The 17901-nt window shown below is 43.0% G+C and overlaps 1 protein-coding gene across 5 annotated transcripts in view; it reads right to left on the reverse strand.

The window, feature by feature from the left end:
* LOC116085393 (ubiquitin-conjugating enzyme E2 E2) overlaps nt 1-17901 on the reverse strand; it is a 280270-nt gene that overhangs the window by 19429 nt on the left and 242940 nt on the right. For all 5 annotated transcript variants that reach the window (XM_031362970.1, XM_031362969.1, XM_031362971.1 and 2 more), the window contains one exon: nt 6240-6387. In XM_031362970.1, coding sequence (XP_031218830.1) covers nt 6240-6387 — 148 coding nt within the window. The remainder of the gene's footprint in view (nt 1-6239; nt 6388-17901) is intronic.

A 17901-nucleotide genomic window follows, 5' to 3' on the forward strand; every position in this document is an offset into this window, starting at 1 on the left:
GATATACGGCTCAATGGTTGGGAGCACTGGGTGCTCCTCCCGAGGAAGAGGGCTCAGTTCCCGGCATCCACAGTTGACACTGTCTGTACCTCCAGCCCTATGGGATCTGACACCCAGCACCCTTTTCTGACTATGGCACAAGTACATGTAGTACATAGACATACATGCAGACAGACAAACACCCATGTACAGTATATACATGGTGGAGAGCAAAACCCACCCAATGTCAATCTCTGGCATTCACACTTACATGCATAGGCATGCCATGTACACACACACACACACACACACACCCCACACACATGCACACTCATACACCATACACAGATGCAGCTTACTATTTCTTTCATTTGTTTCTTTAACATTGTTCTGGGTGCATGAAAAGATAAGAAAAATTAAATGTAAAGGGTGAGATCTGGTATAATATGAATGAGAAGTAGGAGGAGATCAGGAGGATGGAGAGCAGAGGATAGGTGGTTAGGGAGGTAGGAGGGGAGGCCACAGAAGTGGGGAGGGCTGGGAGGGACAGATAGAGAAGAGGAGAAGAGCAGAGCTCAGCAAGGTGCCATAAGCTCTCCTGCAAGAGGCACAGTTGCTCCCTGCTCAGTCAGGGGCCATAGCCCAGGTCTTGCTAGCAAGAGACAGTCAGACAGCTGGCTCAGGTGAAGAGCAATTGGTCTGGAGTGGAGGTGAAATGTGTGTGCTACACACTGATCACACACATTCTGAGCTACATTACTGATTAAGAAGGGAAGAGTCCCCTGGACTTCTGGTGTAGGTCCTAGAGGGGCAGGGTAAGGAGAGTGGAGCAGAGGGGTCACACCAGGCGCTGCAAGAGCTGCTCCACCTTTCCTGCGGCTGAGGACAGGGTTCACTCTTCTCTGAATTGCCTTTTCTATCAAGATTCTGGAAAGAGATAGATAGAAGGCAGTACTGGGCAGACCACACTGAGAATGTGAGAATCAGCTAGCCATGCTGCCATGGCCATAGCCCTGAAGGCTGAATAAAGAGTGTTCTCTTTTTTTCTGTTCTCTGCCCTGAGGACATCAGACACCAGTAATGAAACCATGGACTATATGCAGTAACAAATCCGCCAGGCCAAGACTCTGAAGAGTCAGCCTGGGGATGCATATAGCCCGGCGGGGCATTTACCCAGTACAACTGGTATCCCTGGAGTTCTGGGTGGTACTGTAAGTACCAGAGATGATAGGATACTCAGGAAGGTTGAGGGAGACAGAGGTGTGCTGGCCGTATAGGCACTGTACTTATGAAGAGGGAGATGGGGTGTGCTGGCTATACAGGCACTGTACTTATGAAGAGGGAGATGGGGTGTGCTGGCTATACAGGCACTGTACTTATGAAGAGGGAGACAGGTGTATGCTGGCCACTTAGACACTGTACTTATGAAAAAGGCCCACAGTTCAGTAAGAGGGTTCAAACTTCAGGCTTGGGGAATCTTTCCTAGTATACTCTTACCAGATTTTAAACTGATATAAAGTAAAAACTTCTGCTGCAATATTATTAGCCATGTAAGGACATTTCTGACAATCACTTCTACTAGAGTGACATCATTTTCCACCAACAAGAAGCCACAGGACAGTATGGACTAAAGGGAAACAATATTAAACTGCAAAACAGATTAACAAGAGAGATGGCATTTAGAGTGTCCCCAGTGGTGAGTGGTAAGGAAATAGGACAACCATAAGCTACTTAATAACTACATTTGAATGTACTGTATCTTATGTTTTTCTTTTTGCAGTTTTTGGAGACAAGGCTTTCTATAGCCCAGGGTGGTCTTGAACTACTGACCCTCCTGCCTCGACCTGCAGGTGTGTGGCTCTAAGCTCAGGATTTTATTTTGACCTTCTATGAGTATTGCTTTGGTGCTGGTGCTCAATCCATGTCTGTACCTGCTATGCACTGGCTCTACCTGCAGCTGCCTCCACTGTGCACTCCAGGGCTCTTCCAGAAGCTTTACCAAGGGGTACATAGCAAACCTAGCCTGTATATTGCACCTAAAACTGTTCTGTTTATGTGGCTCAAGAGCCTGCCCCACAACTAGAACTGGAAAGATGATAATAAGTTTCACGGGGACAAAACTGCAGCCCATATAACCTGAGAGCTGTAGCATTCCTGAGAGAAGATGCCATTGAGTCTAAACCATGACCATGGGGCCAAATGCACCAAGAGTGGCCACGTGCACTGCCCAGAATAAAGTCCTAAACTTACTCCAAATACAGGGAATTAAAAAAGATTTATTGTAATTACTTTTTATTTATTTGTCTGTATGTGTGCAGAAAGAGAGAGAGGAAAGAAAGAGAGAGAGATAGAGAGAGAAAATGTATACATGCATGTGCAGGTTGTCTGTATGTGTGTAAGAGAGAAAGAGTAGAGAGACAATGTATACATGCGTGTGCAGGTGCTCTCAGAGGCCATCAGATCTCCTTAAGCTGGACTTGCAGGTGGTTGTGAGCCACCCAATCAAGGTGCTGGGAATTGAACTTGGGTCCTATAGAAAAGCAGCATGCATTATTAAGGGCAGAGCCATCTCCCCAACCCAGAGACTATATGTGTGCTTGTGAGACTTAAAACACACAAAGTATGGCTCTCAAAGCCTGAACCTTGCAGATGACAGGTGTTGTAGATGTCAAAAGGCAGGACTCCCAGCTGTAAATAAACCCAAAGGCTCTGGGCAGGGAGGTTATGACATGGGTTTTTGAGCCCATAAGCCTAACATTTAATCTGTGTGTATACAGTTTACTTGCTGTGCAACAAACAGTCAAATAACTTATAATGAAACACATTTGCTCAGAGAAACAATGACAGCAGAAGCAAAAGCTATTTAAAAAGTGTGGACCAAGCTACAAGAAAGGAGGAACTCTGTTACAGATTCTATGTACACTGAAGGATGTCATGTAGGACTGTGCAAGGTTCAAAACAGGGCCATGCTGTCTGATGGTCAGAGTAAAACAAAGAACACAATAAGGAAAAGAATTAGCATGCTAATTTAGATATATTAGTTAAGAAAAATAGTGTTAGCTCAGATATATTAATTAAGAAAAACAGACCTCTGACTTAAAATACATCATTCTTTCCTGTTGCTTAAAAAAAGAACGTTCCTTTAATCCTAGCATGAAAAGAATTAACAACTTCAAGTCTTAAATCAGCACCATCTTTGATTGCCTCCACTTACAGAGTAACGAAGAACACAACCATTAAAATCCAACCCAAATGCTCTCGATTCAGACATTCTCAAGGTAGGGCAGTTTGAGTGAGCTGCCCCATGAGCAGCTCTGAGGAGACAGAGCAGAATGAGCAAAGGGTCTTTGTTTATATTGAGAAATTGTGTCTCTTTTCCAATGTCTTCCTTCCTTTTCATTTTTCCCCCTACACAGGCTCATTATGTAGCTTAGGCTAGCTGCAAACTAACAATCTTCCTGCCTCAGCCCCCAGGCTCAGGGACTGTAGACAAGTCCCACTGAACATTCTCTCCCAGTCTGCGTTTTCTGGGTCTTCCACTAACAGTGGCCAGACGCACCGCTCTGATACTTTTGGCCAATCCCTTGGAGAACTTCAGACACAGAGGTTTAGAGAACTTGAGGAAGAGAACAGCTAAGCCACTGGTTGTGACAGAGAAGACCTCAGTCTGGGAGAATGGATGAGTCAGCACGTGGGGGGCTAGGCCGCCCAGCACTGACAGCAAGTCACTGTAGGCAGCATGCGGGCTCCATTCTTAGCACTAAAATAAAACAAACAGAATACAATAATAAAAGAAACTAAAAATACATAAATGGTGGTTTCCAGGAGGAAAACTCTAGCAGAATGCCTGGTAAAAGGCAGGCAGGAGAATCTTAATACTAAGTTCAGATGTAAAAGCTTTTTAATGCAAGCAACTTCTGAACTGACAAAAAGTTAGAAAGAATTGCTAAATGGAGAGCAATGAAATTTGTGTAGCAACAGCTAATCTCTGGATTTTCACTGAGAGCAGCCAGGAAAATATGCAGAGGAAATAGCCAAGCACAAGGTCAAAGCCACAGTAACTAGCTGAGGCCTGCCTACAGGCATGAGACCACAGTGTACGTTACTGACTGCAGAATCCAGCGGAACCTGAGTTCCCAAAGCAGCAGACGCAAGTGAAATTAAATGCTTCACTTGGGAAAATATTTTAATATTTATTTATTTATCTTTATTTCTGTGCATGAGTGTTCGCTTGCATGTACACACCTGAGGCTAGATGGTCATCAGACCCTCTGCAGTTACAAGTGGATATAAGGTGCCTAGTGGGTACTGGGGGTGCAAATGAGTCATCTGCAAGAGCAAGGGTCACCTCTCTAGCCCCTTGAAAGTTTTAATAAGAGGACCATCTTAATAAGAAAGCCCAATCAATTGTTGGGACCTAGGTAAAATAAGGGCTAGACAGAATGTTAAGGCATAGGGTAGCAGTTACCTGCTAGCCTGCCACTTATAAGCAAACTTTCTTATATGTTTCTGCTGTTAGAAAGGAAACTTCTTAATGCCAAGATGGATTACATATTCTGTTATGTTCTGTGTCCTTGGAAACCAATCATAATAGAAGTCAGTAGGACTGTTTTGTATAGTTATCCACAATAAGTTTGGACCCAAACCAACCACCCTAACCGCTCTCCCTGCACCCATGTATATTATGGTATTTGCCCTGATAAGCTGCCCTGGGATGGCTTCAACATAAAAGAGACACCTGCACCAATATAAGAAACTATTTGGAATAGGACCTGCATTTTGAGTAGTGTCAAGTAAAGTTGACACTCCCAAGACAGGCCTGGCAACGGACATCCTAACTTGTCAGGAAGAGACATGTACATCAGTAACTGACATCCTGGTTGGCAAGTTAAGACATGGGGGTTAGACAAGTCCTATCCTGGTAGACAAGTTAAAACATGAATATTAGACAAGGCAAGTCCCCTGTCACAGCTGAATACCCCAAACAATGGAAGCAGCATAAGTGTACAACAAAGATATGTTCCTAAGGAAATCTCCTATCCCTAAGTCCTGGTTGGTGAGATAACTTGACACAAATGTTTATGGATTTTGAGCTTAAAATCCCATAGGATCTTAACTCGGGGTCATGGTCAGTTGCTGAACCTTGACCATGGCCCTGGTCAACCAATCCTAGGGCATATGCTCAATAAACTATCCTTGTCTGACTGAGATCAGTGCTTGTATGATTTGTGAGGCGATTCCTGGACCCCAATACCAATGAACTAAACTGCAAAAATTCCCACCCCTTTCCCATAGCACTGAGTGACTGAGAGCAGTGTCTAGACAGAAGGCAGGTGAGATGAGCTTACGATACCTTTTCTGAAAGCAGGTGCTCACAGCTACCGGGCCATACGCCATCAAGACAGAAGCAAGAACAACGAAAGCTTCCTTGCAACATCATGTGACAGAAGGAAATGAGTACTGCAGGCACGGGCCTGCAGCAACAGTCAGCTGTCACTCAGCGTCACCTAAGTGGACTTTACTATCTGGTGAACTAAAAATATTTCACAATGGGAGATGGGATTTCATAAAATACTGAAAAAAGCAATTTCCATGGGGAACATGAACAAAGACTACTCTGGGATTTCTGTGTTTTCCAGAGTCAACCCAAGGATGAAGATAATCTCCACAGTTAGTTTGTCGTGTAGCTAAAATAGAGTCGTCAAATGCACACAATCATATGCAGAAGACGACATAGGGCTAAGAACCTGAGCGCTAAGCACAGCGGTGGCTTATGCTGGCTTTTTGGCAAGCTCTCCTTCCTGATTCAGGGCTATCAGCTTTTGCTAACAGATTACCAGGATGCCGGCTGCTCCGTTACTGAAAGTCACATCTGTTGCGGTGCCGCCTTGGCTGTCATAAGGTTTTAATAGCCCACATTTCTCAAATTAACATGTCTACTGGTATCTAATTAAAGATTAAGCTATTCAATTTGAATTTTTATTATTATTTTGCAGGAGAATTTAATGCATTCTAAAAACACATGCTCTCATTTAAAATGATTATTCATTAATTTTTATCACACTATCTTTTAAGACTTTTGGGTAAATAATAGGTTTAAAAAGATAAAAGAAAAGAACCAATTTAAAAAGAACATAGTTACAGAGTATGGAAAGTTAAAATCAACAGTAACGAGCAGCAGGGTACATAGCTAGCAGCAGTAGCAGGGTCCTAGGCAGCTGTGCCCTGCTCCAACCTCGGAGCAGACCCAGGGCACTCACCAGGGTTGCAGTCTGTAAGTAGTGAGCAGATGGACAGGAGGACTTTAGAGATGGTCAGGGCTGGACTCCAGTTGTCCTTGAGGATGTCCAGACAGATTACGCCCTGGCTGTTGATATTACAGTGGTAGATTCTCGTTCGGAAGGTGACCTAGGAGAAAACACAAAGCTGCTGTAACTCACAGCAAAGTCAGGACCCGGTGCTTCTGGGGATGAGCCCGGGGTGTAGCCGGGGTGTAGCCGAGGTGTTGACACGACCACATTAATGTCTATGAGCAGGAAATGGGTTTGTGAAATGTTTTTGAAAAATTTGGTGGATTCTAGTTGCTTTACTTTTTACATTTAGAAGATCCCCAAACCAGAAAGCTCGGGAATAATACAAAGATAAATGTTCTTTCATACGGTTTTAAAACATGAATGAAGATATGCAAATATGTCACGTGCCTTTTTTTATACAATTGCATGCTATCATTGTATTTGCTATTGTTAAACTGTAGTCTTGCTGTATTTTCATAATTTACACACCTATTCCTTATTAAAGTTCATATTTGGAGTGTGCTATTAACATAGTCTTTTTTCTTTGACAGTAAGATCACTTTTATACTTGTCTTACATATAATCTGGAAAGTTATGACATAAGATCTCTTCTAGGGAGGAATTGGGCTCAGTGGTTAAGACACCATTGTTCTTGCAGAGGACTCAGGCTTGGGTTTCAGCACCGAATGGCATGGTGACTTACAGCAACTCTGGGTCTAGGGGATCCAATGCTCTTTTCTGGTTTCTGAAGGTACCAGGTTCACATGTATGTATGTAGATACCATACTTATACATATAAAATTAAATAAAATTAAAAACCTTAGAAGAAATATCTAATATTCAAAACAAGTCCAGTTCAATTTTGGCTAAACAGTAGTGAGATTTAAATGATACTTATTATATACAACTATAAATTTGTACTGCTCCAATTTATAAATAAATCTTGGTGTTCTAAGGACCAGTTGTAGGCACTCCGGATTCATAATGGCTCAGAACCAGGAAAAAACATACATGACAGACAGTCCTCTGTGGATTCTATCACTTAATCAGGGATCCAGTGTGGGTTAAAATGGTGTCCCACATCCAGCCGGCCACAGGGCTAGGGCTGCTCATGGAGGCGGACGTGGGAAGCGCAGTCTGAAGTCCCCATGAACCTGCCGGAGTTGGCTCAGGGTCCTTGGGTCTGCACAAAGGCCGAGGACGACAGGTTCTCACTCTTGGATACTCCAGACACTGCTGGATGCAGTGGAAGAGCTGAGAACAGAGTGGGGTCCTGCAGGGCTGGCTCTAGCCCAGGGCCGAAGGGAAAAGGGCAGGAGAGCTTTGGCTGGTTCTCGAGGGGAAAGTGTTCTAGGCTTGCTTGGGTGGGCTGCTTGGATCCGGGGAAGTTGTGTCTGGGAACGCTGAGAGGTTTTCTATGTGAGATTAGACACGTGGCTCTTTAGAGGAGGACCTGCTCCATTGCTCCAGCATGGTGGTCTCAATGAGAAGAGGCAGTCCATGGTTTTAAGGCGTTTATTGTCATGGCAGGAAGGGGAGCTAAAAGGGTTGTAGAGGCAGAGAAAGGCAGAGAGGGGGAGAGGATAGAGAAGTATAGGCCGGCCATGGCCAGGCAGAGAGAGGGAGGAAAGGAATGCAGAGAGAGGGGAGCAAGAGGGCAAGAGAGAGGGAGGCAAGAGAAAATTAAGTAAGAGGATAAGAGAGTAAGAGAGGGAGGAGGGGGGCAAGCAGCCCCTTGTATAGTGAGCCAGGACTATCTGGCAATTGCTAGGTAACTATGGGGAGGAGCATACCTGGCTGATGTCAGGTAAATCTGGGGGGGAGTCCAGACAGAATACCAGGGGCTTGGGGCATTGCCCAACATGACTGATGGCCACAGAATTATGGAGCTAAGGCCTCCAGTCAGCAGTCTAGTGTCTGGGAGTCTGGCAAACTTCCTTCTGTTCCTTGCAGAGTTATCTGCTGGGTTTCCGGGATTTAAAGCTAGTTCAACCAGAAAACAGGGTGCCTTTCACTGTCCCAAAATCCATTCAAACGTTAGGAGCTGGTATAATTTGTATAATGTCCCATTCCAGGAAGGCCGAGCAATGGTTGCTGAACAGCACACCCTATCCTCAGCTAGATCAGAACCCAGCATCATGCCAGGCTACTCCATAACACAGATCTCAAATGTCCAGAAACCTTGAAAAAAGTGGAACCAACCTTCTTCAAAATGCAGAGCTGAATGAGTTACAAGAATTCCTGGAAGCCACAATTAAAGACCCAAACCATCAGTCAGCAATAAGCAGGCAGCATCTGTGCTGGGGTAGGTGTGGGGACAAGGAAAGGGAGGAAGGATGGCAGACAGGCTTCATAAAATGAAAGCTTTACTTTTGAAACCATCATGGAGAAGGCAGATGAGATCTCAGGCCTGTATGTGGCTAAGGGTTTAAACCCAGAACCTGTACCTTAATCAGGACACCCCAGTGGCGTATCTTTCAGGAAGTGGATGCGTTAGAGGAGAGAGCAAGGGAACTGACTGGGAGAAGGATAAATTCTCACTGTGAACAGATTTATCATGCATGCACGTATGCATGCACACACGCACATGCACACACCACTAAAGAGCCTACACCACTCTGTGACTACTGGAGCAAGTATTTGCAAAGGGGCTGCTGTAAAGGGGGCATCGTATTATAACAGAATGCATCAGGAAAATAACAATTTGGAATGAGTTGTAGCTAAACAGTCAAAAATTATACAGTAAAAGCTGACATGAAAAAATGACATGTTTATGATCACAGAGGAAAATTTCACTTTCACTGTATAACTGTTAGGTCAACTGGACCAAATATTGGTAGGGATCCTGAAATTTAAACCACAAGTAAAATCAAGGGACTGAATGATAACTACTACCTTTGACAATTAAAGAACACATATTCATGTCAATCATGTATGAAACACCTACAAACACTGGCTACATGCTGAGGCACAGAACAAACCCAAGGTCTTTCAAAGAATGGATATTAAAACCATAATGCAAGATCAGAACCTACACATGAAAGAGTTCCCTGTGCCCCCTGGTCATGTTTGGAAACAAGAAAACATATTTGCAATTAATTCCCTTCTCTGGTTTCTTTCTGTTTTTGAAAAAGAACCTAGCTGTGTACCCTAGGCTGGCCTCAAATTATTGCTCAGCCTGTTCCAGCTTCTCATCTGCTTGATTGTTAGCATGCACCACCAAGATCAAGATGCAAGTAATTCTTTGACTAAAATCAGACCCACCCCTGACCCCCTCTAGACTCAGCTACATAAGAATGCAGATGTTGGGCTGGCAATATAAAACTCTTGTCTTTCTAGCTCAAACAATGAACAGTTAAATAGACATGCACCATTTTAAATGTATATGTCAGAAAGTGAGAAACTCACTGAAAACTGAGCCAAGTGTCTGACCTAGAAAAACAGAACAAGGGAATAAAAGACACAGGAGAATAATGAGATGAACAGAAGTCACTGAGCACAGAACACCCAGTGTTATTACAAAACCTAGGCGAGGCCAGCCTGCTCCTCCCGAGTGTTGGATTACAGAATGAATGTTTATTAGAGTCATTGTGAATAGAGTGGCTCATGCATGTGCGATATGGAAAATATCCTATCAAGAATCAATTAATTACTCTAAGTTAATTCTCACAACAAGTCAGTGAGACAAGTATCGACCCACAGTAAAGTTAAGGAAACTGAGGCTGATGCTCTGCAGCCTCAGAGCCTATGTCCTCCACCCACACTTTACCTTTAATTCTGGAATACTCATAAATTCCATTGTAAGAAATAATACTGAGAGACCACATACATCCTTTGTCCAGCTTCTTACTATTGCATTTGCTGCAGAAGTAGCCTACACTGCAGAAACAGGCATTTATATATTCCACTGATTCCCAGGTCTTGTTTTTATCTTATACTTACATTTATTTCTAGGTGTATTCATGTGTATATCTCCACAGTTAAGACATAGAAGGAGCCTATCGTAAATACTTAGCACTATCTTTTAAAATTGTACTCTTTGACAATTTTATAGATTCATATAATGTATCTGGATCCTATCTCCTCCTATTCTCCTGTGATCATTTCCCAAAACATCCCATCCCACATTCATGGCCTGCCATTTTGTCTCTTGTACCCTACTGAGCCCAGTGTCAGCAGCAGGCTGGAGTGTTGGCTATCTTGTGCAGGTCATGTTCATGACTGCAGCTGAAGTCATTCAGAAGACAGAATTTCACATCACCTCCCACAACCTCTGCCTCCACACTCTTTCCACCCCATCTCCTTTCATGTTCTCTGAGTCCTGGGCATGGTGATAGAATGTGCAGACTTTTGATATGAACAATGACTGTCTTCTCTAAGTTCTTTAATTCCTGGCTACTGCAGCTCTCTTCATGTGGCCAGACTGCTTCAACAGTGGAATTATGCAGCACTGAACCTTTCAAATTGCTCTATTCACCAATAATCCCCTGAGACTCACCACATTGTTACATGTCCCAATAATTTATTTTTTAATGCTGAGAAGTATTTCATGGCAGAGATGTGTCAGTCTGTCACTGTCCTATTACTGTAAGGATACACTATGACCAATATAACTCTTTTAAAGGAAAGCATTTAATTGGGGGCTTGCTTACAGTTTCAGAGGGTTAGTCCATGATCATCATGGCAGACAGGCATGGCACTGGAGCAGTGGCTGAGAGCTCTATATCCTAACCCAGAGGCTGCAGGCTTGGCATAGGCTTTTGAAACTTTAAAGTACACTTCCAGAGACACACCTCCTCCAACAAGACCACACCTCTTAATCCTTCCAAACATTTTATAAACATGAGTGGGGATGGGAGTGGGGGACTAAGCATGTAAATATATGAGCCTATGATGGCCACGCTAATTCAAATAATCACAACCACTTACTAAGTAAAGGGCATCTAGATGTTCAGAAGACAAAAATAAAACAATAAAAAGCAAATAAACCCTCTGTTTCCCCACTCACACACAATACAGAATATTTCTATGATAACATGTAGGGTGACAATTACCTTTCACAAAAAATTATTTGACACCAGCTGGGTTAATTCATCTTTGACAACTTGCCCTTGTAGGGACGTCAAATGCCACAGCTTAAAGAGTCTGTCCTTTACAGGACTGCCTCCTATCTCAGACTTCACTCTAGTCTGGGACTGGAGAAATTAGAACCAACTACCTACAGCTGGAGTCTTTCTCAGTTCCATTCCTGCATCCATTCACCTGCTCCTGTAGTTTGTGGAACTCTATCAAGTCTGCACCCACACCCCTGCTACGTCATAAATGACACCACAGAGGATGCTGGTGAAAGGCCACAGTAAAGAAAGCACAAGGTGTGAGGGAGTGGCGTGATGTTCCTGGGTGACACCCACTTCCATGAACTGTGTGGCTCAGGAGCTTGTGAACCCTCTTCACCAGGGTTTACTGCCTAGGCATGTCTGATTAAATCAATGATCAATAGCTAGCCTTCTTATTCAAATTTGTCATTCTCCAGGACTTTGCTATCACAAGCGAAGCTGTGTGTGTGTGTATGTGTGTGTGTGTGTGTGTTTTGCCTGAACCTGTTTTGCTTTGCTATCAGTGGGATAGATATCTAAGAGTATACTGTAACTGGTGGGTCAGATGGATGACTGACAATTTAATTTTACAACCCCAATGGCAATGTGAGGCAGCTTCTCTGCATGATGGCAGTGTCTGGTGTCATCCCTTGCTTGGATGTGGTGGTTTAAATATGCATTTTCTATTACAGATGAAGTTGAACATCATATGCTCACGTACTATATGGTGACCTTTATGCTCTGTTCTCTTTTCTGTCTAAGGCTTAGTTCCATCTAAGAGCTGTTACTCCTCTACTAATGACCAATAGTATCTTGTTAGTGGTTGCTTTTCTTGAGACAAGGTCTGTCTATATAGACCAGGTTGGTCTGAAACTCATGATCCTCCTGCTTAAGCCTCCTGAGTGAAGGACTAGCATGTGCTACCAGACTCAGGTTATGACAGTGTTTTCAATGGAGACATGTCATTTAAAACTGAAATGGAGATAAGCTTGTTTACAAAATAAAGAACCACAAAATTGCACAGTTCTCAGAATGTTTTGGACAGTGGGTGTTCTACTTGTGTTTCTAAATGCTGATTGAAGAGAGATGCTCTTGGGAGGGTCATCGTCTATCTTGACAGGTGCCACTAAGTTCAACAGATAGCTTTGCTGTTCATACATATTCTGATGTAATGGTGTTCCTAGTCCCACCTTTCAGAAGTGGGCAGGCTCATGATCCCAAGTCGGAAACAGGTACCGTTTCTGTAATGTGACCTAGGATCTCTGTGCCCAGTCTTCCCCTATCATATCCCTATTCAAGCCCCAGGCTTGCCATGGCTGCTTTCACTCTACTCAATTATTTATTGAAGTGCTGTCTTTCAACTGTTGTCCAGTGCAGTGCCTCACCGAGCAAGAGCCCACTGTGTGCTGAGCAGATGTGAATCTGAAACAAGCCAGTGCTTGGGTACAAAGGCAGAGTCCAAACTTCTTAGTGTTCCTTAGAGATTTATAATTTTTGGATATTCAGAAAACTGAGAAGAATTCCTGGAGGGAGCAGGAGTCTTTTCTGCTAATACTGTTGACACAGGGTCTCATAAGTAGGTCATGCTGGCTTTGAACTTGAGATCCTCCTGCTTCAGTCTCAGATGCTGCGATACAGGCATCCAAGGCATGAGACATTGTATGTGGCTTTTTTTTTTTCTGTTTGTTTTTTTACTTGTTTGAGACAAGGTTTCATGTAGGCCAGGCTACCCTTGAACTAATTATGTAGTCTAGACTGGCCTTGAACTGCTTGCTGATCCTTCTGTCTCTACCTTCAATTGCTTGGGTTGTAGACAAGTATGACTAACACCATGTTTGGCTAGGTGGATGCTCTCAACATTTTCCTGTCCCATGCAGCTTTCCTCCATTTTCTAGTAGATCATTTCAGAAGATATGTCATAAAAATTAAACTGGTAATAGGAATCTAGAAAGCATTCAATATTAATATTTTTACCATTGCAATTTTTATTTATAAGTTCAAGAGAGAAAAATGTATGGTCTAGTCACATGAACACGGATGCTCTGCAACAGATGCAAAAACTTATTAGTTATGTGTCTGAAATAGCCAGCACATTCCAGATCCTGACAAACACAGGGAAACAAGCATTAATCTGCATAATTAATAAGGGAGTACATAGCCTCAGGTCAACCCTTCAGAAGGATGCTTAGAGTATCAACAAATAACAAGAATTTTAAAGGTTGTGAGTGTGCCAGCCCCAACTCAGGCTCACCTCCCTCCCTTGCTCAGGAGGCTGAGTCTGTGTGTCCTCTTCAAACTCTGACATGACCACAAAGCAAATGCTAGTGTCAGTTGACAATGACCCAGTTCTGTGCCCCAAAAAACTGTCACCTACATCTGTATCTACAGCTGTCCCCAGACAGAGTTCAACTGCTGATGGAGCAATGGCCCTCATTCCTCAAGGAGACAGAAGGAGTAACTTCCAGAACATTCTCCATAAATTCAGGTATTTTAAAAAACACGGTTTGACTAAAATGACACAGAAAATGAATTAACTCAGCAATGGCTGATTCCAAGTTTGGCAGGCATAGCTTTAAGGCACATATGTGTAGTGGACAGAATAATGGTCTTCCCTCCCAATATGTACATTTAAGTCCCTGGGACCCATGAATGTTGTCATCTCCCATCAAAGTAAGGATATTAAGACTGGCTGATATTTTATAGGTCATCCAGATGGACCCAATATACTCATAAGGATCTCAACATCAGAGAGAGAGAGGAGGATCAGGGATGTGGTATGAGATATGAGATATGTGATATGAGAAGGTGCCATGGGCCAGGGGATGCAAATGGATTCTAGGGGTTCAAAGAAGGGCATACACACTCCCAGCATTAATTCACTGAGTGGGACATGTACAGTGAGCATCAAATTACCCACAGCTTTTTTCATCTTTCCATCAGTAGCATCAAGCACCATAGCAGGCACTGCAACAGTAATTTCTGTGTTATGCCAATGACACTTATTTACAGATTAATGTAAATTCATCTAAATGTAAATTGGAAGGCATAGACAAGATCCCATTATCTTTCAGAAAAAAAAAAAACTTTTATGTTTGTAGACACATGGGGAGGCAGTTATTTATCTTAAGAGATTAACAATCCAATACTTATAAAGCACAACACATAATATTTGTAAAAACTGGCTAGAAGCTTCATCTTTTATATGATCCACAGCAGCATAGAAGTAAAATATATTTTAGCATGATTTAAAATCAAACAGTGCCTAATGTGCTGACAATATGGTAAATTTATGGCAATTACAGAATTGGCCTGATGCCTGTGCTCTTGGTGAATGCTTAAATAACACACAAAAGATGCATCTTTTGTTGGGGAGGGGCTTGTGGCAAGATCTCACCTTACAGCCCTGGCTGGCCTGGACCTTGCTATGAAGACCAGGCTGGCCTCAAAGTTATGGAGATCCAATGCTTCTGCCTCCACAGTGCTAGGAGGCACTAGTGGCACGTGCTACTACCCCTAGCTCAAAAGACACATTCTTTTGGAACAGCTTTAAATACTATAAGAGTTTTCATGTCTATTAGGAGTCAGAGTGATATTGCCTTTTATTTACACCATGAAGTTTAAAAGTGCTGTGTGCTCATCACAGAAATCCGAAAACAATACAACTAAGAAATAGCCAAAACTGTAAAATGTGTATGGTTAAGGTTTTGCAAGCAGCTTTCATTTATTATACAATTTAATTTTTGCTCACCAAAATATTATTATTATTCTAACTTTAAGGAGTAAGAAACTGACTTACAAGTTAGGAGAGCCCTGGAGAGTAGGGAAACACAAATGTGTTAAACCTGACTTTAAAACCCAGCAGGAAAAAGGGAGGAAGTTCTAGGTCTCAACGGTTTAACTTGAGCTAGGAAAGCTGATGATAGAGGGTCTCTCAACATCAATTCTGGGTGGAATTCTGAAGAGACAGGTGGACGTATAGTGATCTTAGAGCAGCTGTGGAGGTTCTTACACACACTGACCCAAACCCCCAAGTGTATGGGAAGATGATGCAGTTGGGAACAAGACAGTGACTGATGTGAGGTGATTGTCTGGTGCAGATTCTACAGCAGACCTTATAGGCTTCTCTGTGAAGGGATCTGCTAGGAAAGTGAAGACGCTGTTTTCCCAAGCTTGCTCAGGTCTGCTGACTATTGAGCCTTGGACCCCCAGCCACCTGCCTGGAGGAACTTGGTTTCTCATCAGTGTCTATGAGATGAGGCTGGAGGTAAATTGCAGGAAACAGGGGTGGGGCAGAATTTGCTTGAGATTGGACTGAGGAAAGGGTGGGCTAGGACTTGCAATGGGACCATTATATAATGTTCCTCCACCTGGCCTATGGAGGACCTGCTCCTGTGAGGTAGATGCCACTAACTCACTTTCCTAAATGATATCCATAATAGCTTCTATTGCTGTAATGAAATACCAGGACCAAGACAACTTATTCAATAAACATGTGTGATTGGGCTTATAACTTCAGGGTTTGAGTCCATGATGGCAGAGTGAAGGCAAGGTAGAGGAAAAGCTAAGAGCAGACCTCCCAAACCACAAACGGGAAGCAGAACGAGATAATCTGAAACAGGGTGAGTCTTTTGAAGCTTTAAATCAGCTCAGTGACATACCTCCAACAAGGCCATCTTAATCTTTCCCAGTTGGGGACCAAGTATTCAAATATATGTGTCCACAGGGCCACTGTCATTTAAACCATGATATTATGTTAATGGCATATATGATGCAAACTTTTGGATACTACCAGCTGACCAAACCAAGAAACGAATAGAGAAGCAGAATGGAGAAAAGACAGACGACTCGGTCCACAATCTAAACTCTGGAAATGAGTGCAAATCTGACTTTGGTCATGGCCAGCTTATCTCTGGGCAGCTGCTGGGCTGAGACAATGATGGAGGAAGAGGGAGGTGAAGACCCACAGTGAGCCAGACAAGTGATGGACTGCAGTCAAGGCTCTGTGCAGAGTCGCTTCCCAATTCCCATACTCCACAGCATCTCTGAGACCACACCAGGAACTCAGCTGCCACTCCACATACCTCTTTATGCCCCACAGGCAAGGAATCAAGAGTGGAAGAACTTTGGTACATGACATCATTCCTTTCAGGAGCACACACACCCTTGCTAGTCTGCTCTCAGCTAATTCTTTCCACTCTGAGTGCTCAGGGCCCCTGACTACAGAATGGTGCCACCCACAAGTGACCAGGCCTTCCCATGTCAGCCAATCAAGACTATCCCTTGTATATTCCCCAGGCCAACCTGCCCTAGAGACCTGTCACCATCACTGAGACTCTTCCCAGGAGACTCTAGGCTGTGACTGTGGCTCCATTTACATGCCCATGCCTACTTGTCTTTGAAGTCTCTTCTCTCCTCTTGACTGGAGTCCAGCACTTGTCCTAAAAAATAGGTGAGATTTCCCTAAGGCTGTATGCATGCTCCCATCTCCTTCACACACATGAAAGCAATTAAAAAAAAAAAAAAGGAAAAAAAAAAAGAGTGGGAGGTAGTGGTGGTAGCGGGATAAGGCAAATTGTGGTGACCGAGAACTGTATAGAAAGACATGCTCCATTTTCTAGTGTGCCACCCTGCAGAGTCTTCATCCCTAAGGAAATCTGAAATCATCTTAAATACACACCAGGCTGCTTTCCTCCTTCCTGTGATTTGTAACATACATCTTTGTATTGGAGGAAACTGGCTGCTGTAGAGCAAAAACAAATATTACCTCTGAAAGCAAACAGTTGCACGGTACAGGGCTTTTATAAACGGCATTGGCTTCACTTTACAAAACCCATAGCTGTGTGTATTAGCTGAACAAGGATCTCGGAAGTGAATTTCTACAGACAAGCTAGCAAAGATGTTTCTTCATGGGGGAATAACTTTATGTAAGAATTTATATAAACAATTTATATAACATATTGATTTTTATTGCCTCTAGGGAAGAGGAGAATGCCAGCATGTATTTGTTTGATGAACAAATTAACTGGAAATATAGAATATTTACTTTTACAATGAGGCCATAAGTATCATAATTACAAGTAGCCACAGTCTATTAGGAGTACCTTTCTTGGGGATGATTATTTCAGGCTGTCAACTGACAGTTCCAGTAAGTTCTTAAAGGAAACTATGTTTTGCTATTTAGGTTTTGGTTTAGGTTAGGGCAAAATTGTGATGAATACTTTAGTTAGTAGAGATTACAGGCATCTTTTTTTTTTTTTTTAAGATTTATGTATTTATTATATGTAAGTACACTGTAGCTGTCTTCAGACACCCCAGAAGAGGGCATCAGATCTCATTAGGGGTAGTTGTGAGCCACCATGTGGTTGCTGGGATTTGAACTCAGGACCTTCGTAAGAGCAGTCAGTGCTCTTAGCCACTGAGCCATCTCTCCAGCCCCTTACAGGCATCTTTAACATTAAATGAATCACTGTGTTAGAAGATAAAGGACTGACAGATCCCACAGGTGTGTTGCACATTACTACATTGTATCTTCT

This window comes from Mastomys coucha, unplaced genomic scaffold (assembly GCF_008632895.1).
Source record: "Mastomys coucha isolate ucsf_1 unplaced genomic scaffold, UCSF_Mcou_1 pScaffold9, whole genome shotgun sequence".
NCBI lineage: Eukaryota > Metazoa > Chordata > Mammalia > Rodentia > Muridae > Mastomys > Mastomys coucha.